The 14,449-nt window shown below is 43.3% G+C and overlaps 1 protein-coding gene and 1 long non-coding RNA gene across 2 annotated transcripts; one reads left to right on the top strand and one right to left on the bottom strand.

The window, feature by feature from the left end:
- Positions 1-579: 579 nt before the first annotated feature.
- LOC114003827 lies at positions 580-1,888 on the bottom strand (the record flags this gene model as incomplete). The annotated part of the gene is made up of 2 exons (XM_039378551.1): positions 1,176-1,888; positions 580-679 (listed from the first exon to the last, which is right to left on the bottom strand). Coding segments are annotated over exons 1-2 (616 nt in total), but the record flags the coding sequence as incomplete, so codon positions are not given.
- A 703-nt stretch (positions 1,889-2,591) lies between these two features.
- On the top strand, positions 2,592-8,584 carry LOC120322668. The gene is made up of 3 exons (XR_005562499.1): positions 2,592-2,750; positions 4,725-4,776; positions 6,900-8,584. It is a non-coding gene; the product is annotated as an uncharacterized LOC120322668 (long non-coding RNA).
- Positions 8,585-14,449: the final 5,865 nt, after the last annotated feature.

Raw genomic sequence — 14,449 nt, 5'->3', positions numbered from 1 at the left:
CACAGGGAGGGACCCTCAGACTGGGACATGTGGGGAGGGACAGGGGGAAGGACCCCTGAGACAGAGAGAGGGACCCCCAGGACAGGGGGAGGGACCCCTGGGACACGGGGAGGGACCCCCAGGACACAGGGAGGGACCCTCAGGACATGGGGAGGGACCCCCAGGACACAGGGAGGGATCCCCAGGACAGGGGGAGGGACCCCCCAGGACATGTTGAGGGACCCCCAGAACCCGGGGAGGGACCCCCTGAATTGGGACATGGGGGGAGGGACAGGGGGAAGGGACCCCCAGGACATGGGGAGGGACCCCCAGGACACAGGGAGGGATCCCCAGGACATGGGGACGGACCCCCAGGACACAGGGAGGGACCCCCAGGACACGGGGACGGACCCCCAGGACAGAGGGAGGGACCCCCAGGACACAGGGAGGGACCCCCAGGACAGAGGGAGGGACCCCCAGGACATGGGGAGGGACCCTCAGGACAGAGGGAGGGACCCCCAGGCTGGGACACGGGGGGAGGGACGGGGGGAGGGCCCCCCATGTGACCCCCCCTGCCCAGCCTGAGCCCCCCCCGCTCACTGGTGTTGATGAGGAACTGGTTGGACACCCCGGGGTGGTCGACGTCGTGGATGGCGGCGGCGAAGAGGGCGGCCAGGACCTCCAGGTCCGTGAACACGGCCTGGGGGCACCAAGTCAGGGACCCCCGGCCCTCAGAGCCCCCCAGAGCGGGGCCCGACACCCCAAAACAGGGCCCACCACCCCAAAATGGGGCCCAGAACCCCAAAATGGGTCCCACCACCCCAAAATGGGGCCTAGAACCCCAAAACGGGGCCCAACACCCCAAAATGGGGCCCAGAACCCCAAAATGGGGCCCGACACCCCAAAACGGGGCCCAGAACCCTGAAGAGGGGCCTAGAACCCTGAAATAGGTCCCACCACCCCAAAATGGGGCCCAGAACCCCAAAACAGGCCCTACCACCCCAAAACAGGTCCCACCACCCCAAAACAGGTCCCACCACCCCAAAACAGGGCTCACTACCCCAAAATGGGTCCCAGAAGCCCAAAACGGATCCCACCACCCCAAAACATGTCCCCCCACCCCACAACCGGCCCCCCCGCCCCCCGAGGGTGCCCCCCCCCGCCGTGGGGGGGTGTGTGGGGTGTGGGGGTCTCACGTCGAGGGCGGGCGTGGCCAGCAGGACGTGGGTGGACTGCAGGACGTCGGCGGCGTGGAGGCTGTTGTGGTAGGACACGTCGGGGTGGTAGTGCTGCTCCAGGGCCCGCGCGTAGCCCAGCAGGGCCCGCTCCGGGATCCCGAACACACGGACCAGCTCCCGCTCCTGGAACCCCAAATATCCATGGGAACACCCCAAAAACCCCAAAACCCCGGGATCCCGAACACACGGACCAGCTCCCGCTCCTGGAACCCCAAATATCCATGGGGAACCCAAAATAACCACGGGGAACCCAAAACTCTGGGATCCCGAACACACGGACCAGCTCCCGCTCCTGGAACCCCAAAAAATAACCTGGGAGACCCCAAAAACCCCAAAACATCGGGATCCCGAACACACGGACCAGCTCCCGCTCCTGGAACCCCAAATATCCATGGGAACACCCCAAAAACCCCAAAACCCCGGGATCCCGAACACACGGACCAGCTCCCGCTCCTGGAACCCCAAAATATCCATGGGAACACCCCCAAAAACCCCAAAAACCTGGGATCCTGAACACCCGAACCAGCTCACGTTCCTGAGAGACCCCAAAATATCCCCGGGGAACCCAAAAATACACCAGGAAACCAGAAATATCCACGGGGAACCCAAAACTCCGGGGTCCCGAACACACGGACCAGCTCCCGCTCCTGGGGGCCAAAATATCCATGGGAACACCCCAAAAACCCCAAAAACTCGGGATCCCGAACACCCGGACCAGCTCCCGCTCCTGGGGGCCAAAAATAACCTGAGAGACCCCAAAAACCCCAAAACCCCGGGATCCCGAACACACGGACCAGCTCACTGTCTAAAACTTCAGGCTGAATTGTCTCAGGTAAAATATTCTCCTCCTCCGCTTTCAAGCAGGACTTCAAATTATGGCTGGGAAATCATCTTGCCTGAAAGATCTGCAGAATGAGTAAATTCCTTGGTGAAGAAATGCATACAGTTCCCTTTAGAGTGGCCTTTATATAGCCAATTTCACTAGTTCAGGTAAGGAAGATATTAAATATATAAGGAAAATAATGGTTTGTTCTTAGTGAAGTCAACCAAATTGTAGTATAGAGGTACTGGTCTCTGTCAGGTTTTTGTATCTATATTTGTTGGCCAAAAGAAATCAAAAACTTTAAAGGATCTGACTCCGGTATTTCATGATGTCTCTTTATATCACACCTGAGCAGTGTAGCTGTGCTCATCTTGTGCTCACTGTTGTTTCCATAGGCAGAGGTTTGGGGCACTGCCCAGGTAATTGCCACCACGTATCATAAAGGCAAATGGCTGTTTTTGGTATGATATGTCATATTCCAGGGTGTGAACATTCAAGTGACCTTCAGCTTTCCTCTGTGTGGGATCTCATGTGAGGCTGTGCCCTTGCAGGTGGTCGACATCATGAGGATGAACGTGGACAAGGTGCTAGAGAGAGACCAGAAGCTTTCAGAGCTTGACAACCGGGCAGATGCCTTGCAAGCAGGTGCTTCACAGTTTGAAACCAGTGCAGCCAAACTGAAGAGAAAATACTGGTGGAAAAATTGCAAGGTAAAGAATATAAATTCTTGTTGAGAATCACTTCATGGCAGGAATACTTTCACTTGCATTTAATTCATTTGCCTGCAGGATGGCATCTCTGAGTCATCTCTTTTTGTCAAAGGGAGAAAGACATGCCTTGCCCTCTGGGCTCCATAAGTCAAGCAACTTTGATCTTTACTGGACCCTAAAAATTCTGCAGTATATAAAATGTAGATACAAATTTCGATGCTTCAGTCAGTGCCTGCAGATAGGGATGGGAAAGTATTCCGTGTCAGTTCATGTTCCCCGTGTGAATGATAAAACCTGAGCAGGTACAGTGAATTCTAGTACTGGAAGAAAAGAAGCTTTGTCCTTGTGGGAGATCATCAACCTCTGGATCTTCCATTAGGATGGTAAACCAAACTAAAAAAAAAAACCAACTTGGTTTCACAAACTGCTGTGAGAAGTAAGGAAATTACAGTATTTTATAAAGAAGGGCCAATTAGGATAGAGCAGGACTTTTATCAACCTTCTCTGCTGTCTTCAAAGTCTTAGCCTTTCCCAAGAGCAGAGGGAATCTCACTCTCCCTTGCTTTTTCAGATCTCCCCCAGTATTTGTGTTTTCTGGACCCACAAAGTTCAGCTCCTCTTACTCATCCAAGATCCCATACCCTTGCTTCTTTCTACTTATGCACCACCAACATTAACACTGTGACAAAATTTCAGCTCCATTTCCATTTCTCTTCAATCTTTGCTGCTGACTACTCGTGTCCACCCACATAAACCCACCTTTTCCCAGGGGAGAATCCCACGTGTATCCCTTGCCAGTCTGTTGTCTGCTCTGTCTCTTCAATCCACAGCACTATAAAGTGTAAAACAAGGCAAAATATTCTGGGTAAACTACATGCACAAACACTCCAGGAATAAGAGGACCTAGATTAGAAATTCATGTGAGCAGTTCCTCTGGGCCTCTTCTACCTGCTGCCCAGTGCAGGAAGCAGGGCTTCTGGGAGCTACAGGCACAGATTTTGAGTGAGGTTCACCCATGTGGCTCCAGTGCCCACAATGACCTACACTAGACTAGACTTTCAAACCTACTCTCATTCTCCTTTCCTCATTATCCCTTCCTGCTTTACCCTGACAAACAGAATCCCCCTGTCCTTCCTCTGGCTCACAAACTCTGGAAGGAGAGGGAAGTAATAAAAAAAATCTCCTGCAAGCCAACGGCTGGCTCTGTCCTTTAGACACATATTAGGAGGAATGGAGGCCTTGATTTGCCACGCTTAGGTTTGTTGGGTTTCAGTCTTTCCATTCTCACTGGGGTAATAATGGCACCTGGACTGCAGCATCCCTGGTGGCCTCGTTAGCATTCAGCAAGTCTCTGTGGGGGCCTCTACCCCACACAGCTCAGTGCTGGTGTGGTCTGTGCACAGCTGCCTCTGATGTACCTATTCCTGTGGGAGCAGACTTCTGCTTTGCCATGAGTGATTTCCAGGAGAACATGCTGGAAACCATGCTGGTTAGCGTGGGCTTCCTCTCCCAACAGCACAGGTACACAGAGCAGCACCAATAGCTGGGAGGCATTAGACATCTCCAGCTGCCTCTGCACTGCCACGGGGAACCTGGGAAAGAGTGATCCAGTTACTCTGGTATAAAGTGGTACATGCCATGTGTGAATCCAGTCACTTAAATCACCTTTGGAGTTGTTTTACTTTGGAAACGTACTTTTTCTTTACTGCTGGAAATGGATGAGGTTGGTCACTGCATCTTTAGCTGACAGGCAAGAACTGACTAGCTTTGAAAAGAGGTTTATGACCATTGCTGGTGGTCAGCTGTTCTTCAAACTGACACTAACTTTGGGGCCTTAACAGTCTGTTACAGTGAGTCTTTTCAAGAATTAAAAGTATGAGGAATGAATCACTAAGTAAAAGCAAAAAAATTGAGGGATTAATGTCTTTCATGTGAAAACCTGACTTTTTCTTTTCTATAACTTTCTTTTTCTAGATGATGATCATCCTTGGTGTAGTATGCGCAGTCATTCTCATTATAATTATAAGTGAGTAATTAATTTTCTCTTTCATTTATGATCTCAGTAGCTTGTGACTTAAGAAATGCTGCTATATTAAAAATTAAAACAAACCAAAAAAATGGATATAAAATATTTAAACTGATTAATTTGTGAAATTTCCCTTCTAGTATCGTGCTTTTATAGTAAGAATTACTGCAAACTCTCTGGACACATATAGGCAGAATTTGTTGACATTTAATGTTTTTTTACATTAGCATGTTACATAACTTTTCCTAGGATTAAAGACTTCCTCTTTATGTTTTATATAAATTTTTATGCAGTCTCAGAGATCTTCCTTTCATTACAATGAGGGCCACAGTCCTGTGTTTTCTACTGAGAACAGTAATATTTGAATTACCTCATGCCTATAAAAGGAGGGTGAAGCCCCACAGGCAAACAGGCATCTGATGAATTTTTTAAAGTGTGTAGGTGCCTAGTTCCCACCAAATCAGCTGGAATTTGAGATGTTAGAGTGCTTCTGAGGATCCCTTTGTATCTTGAATGCCTAAAATGTTGTTAAAAGATGGCCCAAAGTCTTACTGATTTATTTTCTCAAAAGATATCTCATTCCACATATTTGTTACAGGAAAGTTAGCTATGAATGAATAATAGCAGTCGTGCTGGTTGGGACCCAGGGATCTTGTAATGACAGTAATTGAACATTTCATTTATGTAACCTCTGTATTAGCAACAGCTGTTATGTGACATAACTGGAATATTGCATTAACTCCTAAGAGGAAGATTTCTTGAGTTAGACAATCCAGCTAGTAACCCAGAAGGGATTCACCAGCACTGTGGATGTGAGTTAATTCCCAACTCTCAAATTACATGCCTTGCATTCAGGGTGTTTCCATTTTCCTCTGTTGCTTCTCTAAAGAAGGCTTACAGAATCACCTGTAAACATGACTAAATGCAATGAGATACATGTGACAGTTTATTAGTCTTATGAATGCTGGCACCAGAGTGACCCAGAATAATTCTAGGGTTTCATAACACTGATACAGCAAGAATGGGAAATGGTTACATATTAATTAACTATATTAACTGGGTACTGAAGGCAACTGGCTTCAAGAGAAAGATGGGCCTTTGTTCTGCAGTCTAGAGCAGCAACCTGGAAAGACAGGTGTGCAGCTATTGAACTAATTGCTGTGTATATACTCATCACTGACCACTGTGTGTATCTTAACAAGAAAGTAAAAACCAGTCAAGATAACTCATAATTCCTCCTTAGAAGCTAAGACTGAAATTATATATAAGTAATAATATAGTTTCCCTCCTTGTTTTAAATGTTGGATGCCTGTCCTGGTAAGTTAAGAAACAGCAGGTTTGACATGGGTTAGGTTGGGTTTCATCATTAAACCCAGGTCATGGCTCACCACAGTGAGATCTAGTGCAAGGTCAGTGAGATTTAAATGTATCTGGACCTCAAGTTCTTTTTCCAGTCTATTTGATTCTTCTGTAATAGTGCCTAAAGGTTGCAGCTTCAGGAAGGACTCTGTGTATTGAACTCAATGCTGTATTTATTTACAGTAGCTCTCAAGTATATGTTTAAATCCTATAGACATCAAGCATCCAAGTGCTGTCAGAGACAAGTCCTGCATGACTTTTCCAGTCCCTGATTTGAACAAGATCATACCCTCTATGCAGGGCTGGCTATGGGTGCAGATAAACTGAGCCATTCCTCACAGCAATGAGCTACCATGTGTGGTGAAATGGCCCAAGCCAGGCTTTCTACCATCCTGGTAGTGGGGCCCTGGAAAAGCAGGCACACAACCCATGGCATTGCAGGTGTTGCTGGAGCTGACGATGGCAGCTACCATCACTGTCTGTCCTTGCCCTTTCTATCTTTTGAGCCACAGTCTCCCCTGCTTTCCACTGCAGTTTCCCCTCCAAACTCCTTCTGACATGGGAGAAGCATCCCCATTTCCCCTAGGAAGGAATATTGTGTGTAAGATGTGTTATGCTCTTTTAACTAAGATCTGCTAAAGATGTTTGCAATTCTCTGACATCGCACACTTCTGTAAGATAAAGCACAACAGTAACTCTGTAATAACTGTTGGGTTTTGTCTTTTTTTTTTTTAATCTTTCTTTCCTTCTGCTTTGTTTCCCAGTTTATTTCTCCACTTGAAAAAACAAAGAAGGAAGACTTGGCACAACTTTGTTCATATCAACTGACAATATCAGTGTTCCTTTGTTGAACTCCGCTTTTTAATTCCTGGTGTCTTGGGATTTTTGCTTGTAATAACCCATAAGCATTCAGTGTGGTGTATTTTGGAATTCTGTTGTTTCCACAAGAAACTGTACCAGCTAAATACTGCCAAGTAGTTCCATACACTGTCTTATCACTGTGTCTTAAAATGTGTATGCACTGACCTTCAGAAACTGTAGTATATGAAAAGCATCCTAAAACATCTCAGAATCAGAGAATACAGTTATGGGGAAGCTCCTGCTTAAAGGGACACTGTCAGGTGCATTGGACCCAAACCTAAGGTTGCAGCAAACATTAGGGCCTTCTCAATCTGAGCACCTAAAGTTGGATGGCAAAATCCATTGTCAGATGTAACTTTTTGAGGAAGTATCTGCTACTCCCACTGAAGAGAGTGATACCTGCAAGTATTCATGTAAGATATCATAGTTCAACTTAGCTAACCAAACACAGATTTTTTGAGATTAGTTGTAGTATCCAAGTCTAAAACCATTGCCTGCAGAAAGTAAATAAGACTAGTTTATTATCTTCCATGGATTTAAATTTTTCCTTATGGAAAACACCTTATGGTGTTCCGAACAACCAAGATGGCCTCAATATGAAAGCCAGAAAGAAAACTATACGACAACTAAAAAGCATGAGCTAGTACAATCCTGGAAAATCCAAGCAAAATGTAAAAATGATAACACAAGCATCATCGATGACTAAGATACAGTCTCTTGCTAAAAACTCAAGGCACTGTTTGTCAGGCTTCATGGGACTCCCCTGAATGCCAAACCCCAATAGTTAGGCCCTGACTTAAACCACATGAACAGCTTTGGTGGTGTCGGTGGCTTCCCAGCACAGCTGTAGGAAGCTCCCTCTGCACCAGTGTGCAGGAATGGTCCCCACTGTGAGGATCGTTCAAAAATCAGGAAGAAGAAGGTATGGGGGAATAGTAGAGAGAGGCTGAGAAAGGGAAGGTGCCTAGCAAAGCTTTCCTGGAGAAGAGGAAGGCAAAGAAACACTGTTCAAAGTGGTGGTGTTAATAGGCTTTTAAAAAATTGATTTTGTGTGTGTGTGTGTATAGTTCATAAACTATAGTGTCATCTTTGTAAAGTGCTCAGCTGAGATACCTATCATACTCAATTAGTTTAAACTAATATTTGATGTAATTAAAAGAAATTATATATTGTGGCTTAAGAGAAAGTTCTTGTATGCTTTTGTGAATTTCTTGGGGTTTTATCTTTTTAAAACACTGAATAGCTCAATCATAGTTAACCAAACTAAAAATGAATTATCAAATTTTGAGCCAGGCAATTCAGAAAGGGTCTTTTTAGGGTAACTCCTTCAGAATTTCTAAAAATAATTCATAGAATAAAATATATGTAATTTGGTAGGTTGAAGGGTTTTTTGTCTGCAATTTAATTAGGGAATAGAAATGGTGATAATAGTAGTGTAAATCTTTCCACCTTGGAGTCTCTCTCTTGATAGGGTTTAGATTAAAAACATAGAGACCCAGACCTGTTTGTTGCAGTGAATCTATATACAAATTGTGCTTAAGCAGAATTTTGAAGAGAGAATAAATAATGATCAATTGAAAGCTTTCAATTGCATTTTTCCCTATGTATTTATTACTTCATAGTCACATGCACTGTTTTGTGTCATTAAGTAGTAAGTGGCCACAGTCTTAATGAAAGTGAAGGTTCAAAGTTACTAATGTGCCACTGGACTCCGTGGTATGCCCTGTTCACTTCAGTCCTTCAGCTGGGTAAGCACAGAAACAATTCTGAAATCCTCATGGGCCAGACAGAAAACTTGGCTGTCATGAAGGACCTGTCACTATGAGGTGACACAGCTGAGTACTGTGTATCATTGAGGCTTCACTGGAAGAGGAATAAGCCATCCAACTTCAGGAAACCTTTTAAACTACTAATAATTGGACAGCTGATATGAAAGAATTTTCTCCTAAGGGTGAGTCCTGCCACCCATACCCATGTTGAGCATGGGTTAATCCTCACAGGGCTTCTCTACTGAAAGGATGCACGAGATGAAGACAGCTTTCACTGGAGCTGGTACAATCAGTAAGGTTTCAGGCTGATTTAGAGCCTTAATGTAGATGTTCCTTCTCCTCTGAGAGCCCGAACTGACTACTGGGACGATAGGGCTGCAAATACACATCCTGAGTTTGAATCCTCTAGCTACAAAGATGCAAAGTTCCCAAATGAAACTGTGGTGAAAGTGCTACAAGGATGCAAAGCTTACATCCTCCTAGCTAATGTAGCTGAAGAAAGTTAATAATCCAAGTAGGAGCTTTAGGTGAGAGTGGAGATGGTTGTGGCAGGTGTACTCATTGTCTCTCAAAACTGTAACTAACGAGGATGACTCCTAAACCTTAGTGAGAATTCGCAAGGAAGAACCCAGTCAAGAAACCTACCCTCTGGTGGGTTGTAAAATGTTTGTGAAGAGACTATTTCCTCCTGATTGCTAATGAAATATGCTAAATTAATATGTTTAACTCTTTGAAGTTGGTTGCACATAGTGTGCTCATGAATGCTCAATATTTGCTACTAGTTGTGCTGTAGTGGTTGGTTGCAATTGGTAAGATAAACCATGTAACCTTTCTGATTCAGACCAGGGATCATGAACAAGTGTGTCCTTCCCTGAAACACAGACCCAGAGCTGTACTGCTCCTGCAGAGGGTTAAATCTTCACCAAGGAGCATATGGTAATATAGGACTGCTCAGGGTCATAGGTTGTGCAACAGCATCACATATGTGTAGACTGATGCAGAGGACAATCTATATAAACACAGTTGGAGATCTTATGTGTGTTGAAGCCAGGATTGATTGCTTTCTACTCACTGCCTCTGCATTTAAAATGTGCAGTTACAACTGCCTACCTGCAATAGTAAATTTTCCATGAAAAGTTTAACTCATTCTTGTTCAGTCAGCATTGATTAGAATTTCAATTACTGGGTAGAATTTCAACTGCTGCCCTTCATCACTAAATACTGCCCAGGCTCTCACCTTGGGCTGGTTAAAAAGTCACAAAAAGGCTTCCTTTTAGTGACTCCCCAGCAAACCCTCAGAGGACTCCAAGGCCATTGGTTTCTGACTGCCACTTTGGGGACTGAACTGAAGACTCCTCTGGTTGGAATGCTTTTGATAGCTTCAGCCAGAGTTTGACATTGCTTTAGATTTGCATATTCCATCCTTATAAGAAGCACTTCCTCTGCTTTCTGGGCCATCCAGCTGTACACATCTGGGATGCTGTACAGCATGAGCTGCCATTCAGACACAGCACTGCTGAAAGGAGGTGGTTGGGAGCTGGTCAGTGCCTGTACCATGGCTGCTGTTTGGCTTGGCAACGATCCTATGTCAGCATCTGAGCTTGAGGACGTGCTGTTTGCATCCACTGTGCTCAGGCTAGTGAGGTCCTGCTTGGGCATTACACTTTCTCTCTAATTTAGCTTACCTTGCAGTAGCATAGATGTGGCTTTAAACCTACAAACATTGTTACACAGAACTTGGCAGGAGAAGGTAGTGTGGAACCCATACGAGGTACTTGACCTGATTTTCACTCGACAACATTATGTAACAGCACAGTCAATCCAACATAGTCCAACGTAATCCAATACTACTAGAAGGAGGATGGGAGAATCTGATAAAGATTCTGACTCTAACCTAGGGTTTGTAAGGCAAGAATTGATTTAGAAATGTAGTCAGTTGTATTTTTAAAGCTGGCACTTTCATTCTATTGGAACCTGGATGAGGTTAGCCCTGGAACAGTTCAGACAAGTAAAATAATTGTTTGGGGTTTTTTCTTTTTAAATAGTGATCTGCAATAAGTGACTTAAACACTCACAATGATGGAAGAACAGGACAGTATTAACTGTGCAAGGAATGAATTAGAACAGCCACAATCTGCTGGTTTTGTATGAGTAGCGAGACCTTTTGAAATTCTACCATTTCTGTGTCTCATTTCTGTCACTGCTCCTCTGACAGGGCTTCACATAACTTTAATTTTATGAACAGCTGGACTACTTCTTGTCTGAATACAATGGATTTTAGCTCTTAAGAGCAAGTTCCTGACTTAACAGCAGTATTAGAGCATGCCTGCAAAATGGAGATGTGCATCTACCACAGCAGACTCAAATTTCAGGAACTTTTAGAAGCTCAGATGTTACTCAACTCTCATGTTTTACAGAGTGAATTTTTCTCTATTCCATGGGACGTTATCCACAGAGTGGGAATATGTATAATCTATTACTTTTTAATGACAGCACCATGATTGCATATGTTAGTGCCAGACCGTCACAAATAAACTAGAGAGCACTTGGGTATGATCCAGGATTTAGATCTCAGTCCTGCTTCTCCTGCCCTTTAAACAGGGAAGAAGGCTAAACCAGCAGCCATATAAGGCACTGGGCTTCCTCCCAATGTACACAGTGAGTATTGGAGAAAGGCTTCAAAGAGACCAAAGTCTCTTTGCTCTGGATTTTGTCTTGACCTGAACTTTAGACCCATAACAGATCATAACCTTTGGGCCCACTGTAGTCAGAAGACTGAGATGCTCTTCCAGCCAGTTCTTCTCTCACCTGATTTAGGCCCCTCTTGCCAGACAAGATACATTTGAGCATGTGTTTCTTCATGGAAGACAAAGCACAAGCACTCTCCAATTACCTTCTTTAAAAGCAAAACAAAAAAGGCTGAAGAAAGTAGTTTGAAAAAAATGAATTGGAGCTAGAGAAATGATTGGCTGAAGGTTTCTCAAATGGTAACATTATTTTCAGGAGGAATACTAGGTTGGGATGTATGAAACAATCAAAACAGAACCTTACATTAACTGTTCTTTCTGCATCTGGTCTCCTTCAGAAATACTTCTCTATTCCACTTCAGGAAAGGATTTTGTTTTCTTCAGCTGGCTTCCCTTCCTCTGTTCATTAATGTGTCAAAATTGATGTGCTCAATAGCTTTTTTTCTCCATTGAGAACCATAAGACTCTCTGCCTTTAAACACATGCATAAAAAGATATCTGAGCCACCCAAGGAGTTTACCTTCCTTTCTGATGCATTGACATTTAAAAGCTACATCTTGCAATAAAGCAGAAAAACTGTGGCAGTCTGGTTACATGCAGTTTTGGTGGAGTAAACACTTGATTATTCAACAATGAGTCATTCCTGCAGTAACCTCATTCTGTCATGACTGTATCACATCTGCTAACTCTCCAAAGCAAAACCCATAACCTGTACTGGTTTAAAACATGAATACAGCCTCGTGGTTCATACATAACACTATTCAACCAAAGAAGCCATGTGCTATAAGTTTAAAAGGGCAAAGTACTTGTTCTCCAAGAGAAAATATCATATAAAACAACAAAGACAATTAGGAAAAAAAACCTTCTCCATTCTTTAGCTCTTCTCACAGTGTCTGGTTTCTTCATTATTCAAGTCTCTCTTTGTTCTCTTAGAAAGCCTTCATGTTTTTGGAGTGTAGTGTATTTGGAACATGGTATATTGGGGCCAGCATTGTTCTGCCCTCTCAGTTGACTCCCTGTCTTCTGCCACATTCTTATTGTTGAGCTCAGTCCAAGCTCAGGTAGGCCTTGAATGGAGCAGAATCTCTTCCCCATAATGCCCTGCTGTCCTCAAACCAGCCTTCACTCTCTGGACAAGAACACTGGAGGTAGAATATGCCTCCGGGGTTTTAATTTGGTTCAAAATTACGTGATACAAAAGAAGGTTGCTGGCTGTAAGAAACAGCATTTTTACTCCACTACTTTAAATTGTATCACTGGAATTTTAATTAAATGTATTTAACACTTCTTGTAACAATAATTCATCAATTTTGTTGAGAAGAGAGGAAACAGCAAATAAGGATAGTGTGGTAATGACAATATAGTAAATTGGGAAATGCTTTAAGTGAAATGTAGCCAACATTCAGAAAACTCCTTTTATAAGTGGCTCTACCTAAGAGCACCTTTTGTATGTTAAAATTAAGAGGTGCTCATCTATTGAAGTAAATTTACCTACTTAAAATGAACTATGACAGATGGTTAAGGTTTTTTTCCTTGAAAATGCAGGAGATATATGCAGAAAGGATGATCTAACATTTTTTGCAGAGAATGCCATTTTGCTTAGAGTGCCATTGGAGTATCCAAAGACATGCTGCAGAAGTGGTCAAGGACTTCAGTCAAACAGGACTTCAGAGCTCTTGGTGCAGTAACAATACACCCCGAGTGCCCACTTTGTTCTACAGGTCTCTGCAATGGAATCTTTTTGACACAGCATGATTATTTTGCTTACCCTCATTCCACTCTGGTATTTACGCTTGTCCACCAATAAATGGTCTAAGCAGAGGACAGAAAATGACTTTGCTGAGTCCACTACATTCCTGTCATGTATATGTGAACACATGGTGGTGGTCCAAGCTTTCTGTAATGAAAAGTTTAAAAGAATTAAATCAGTTTCTCCCCCTGATACGTTACAGGTTTGTTTAAAGACAGAGCAAATAATGGCAGCTGCAATTATTTTCTTTGTAAGATCAGTGATTGAGATACTGCACGTAATGGAGCTACAAATTCATAGATGCACAATGCATAAACTTTATTTTTTTCAGAAGTTTAGCTATTAATTTTTATAGAATTGACATGAAAGTTTGCAACAATTTCTTTATTAATTAAAGTAGTCTTGGCTGACACCAAAAATTCGGTGGTCAGGGTGTCTACCATGCCACTAGCAAGCTACTAAATAATGCAAGGTCAGTCTTTCGTGAAGCTTAAAGGGAAAAAAATATTCTGAATACAAGTAGAAATGTATGGTAAAGACCATGGGTATAGAGTTTAACCATTACTTTATTTAACTATTATTTAAGGAATTAGCAGCTAAACAAATGGTCAAATAATTAGCTTCCAAAGCCTAATTATAGATGAAAGAATATTTTTTCTCATTAAAAATGCTTACTTCAATCTATGTTACATTTGCTTTTTTCCCAAACAGTAAAATGCTAGTGTTGCTACGACACAGTCACAGGTCTGCACAATAAAATATTACAGATAGCCCACTACTTGTCATGAAAAACATCGTTATTTTGTCTTGTAAATGAAAAGTCCTCCATCCCCCGACCACATACGTGGTAAAATATTAGTCACTTTACACTTATCAGCATCACTGAAAGATTAGAAATTAGTGCCTCCTACTCATGAGCAGGACTTGAAAACATGCTTTATCTGTTGCAAAAATACATTCTGAGGGGGAAAACACCAACTGTTGTAGAGGTTAAATTTTTCTTTGATGACTCCTATTCTTTTTTCCTCCCCCTTTTCAAAAGAAGTGCTTATATACATAGACAGGCATTTGCCTCTTCCCAAATATGAAAGAGGTTAAACGTAGCCAGTATGTACTTTGAGCAACCTTTAGTTTGTTTTGCAGCATAAAAAGTTTTCTAAGTGGCAGTATATGAACTCTTATTATAA

Source organism: Pipra filicauda, unplaced genomic scaffold, assembly GCF_003945595.2.
Source record: "Pipra filicauda isolate LSUMZ 115617 unplaced genomic scaffold, ASM394559v2 scaffold1404_size14556_pilon, whole genome shotgun sequence".
In the NCBI taxonomy this organism is placed as follows: domain Eukaryota; kingdom Metazoa; phylum Chordata; class Aves; order Passeriformes; family Pipridae; genus Pipra; species Pipra filicauda.
This window is presented reverse-complemented; position numbering and strand designations above follow the sequence as displayed.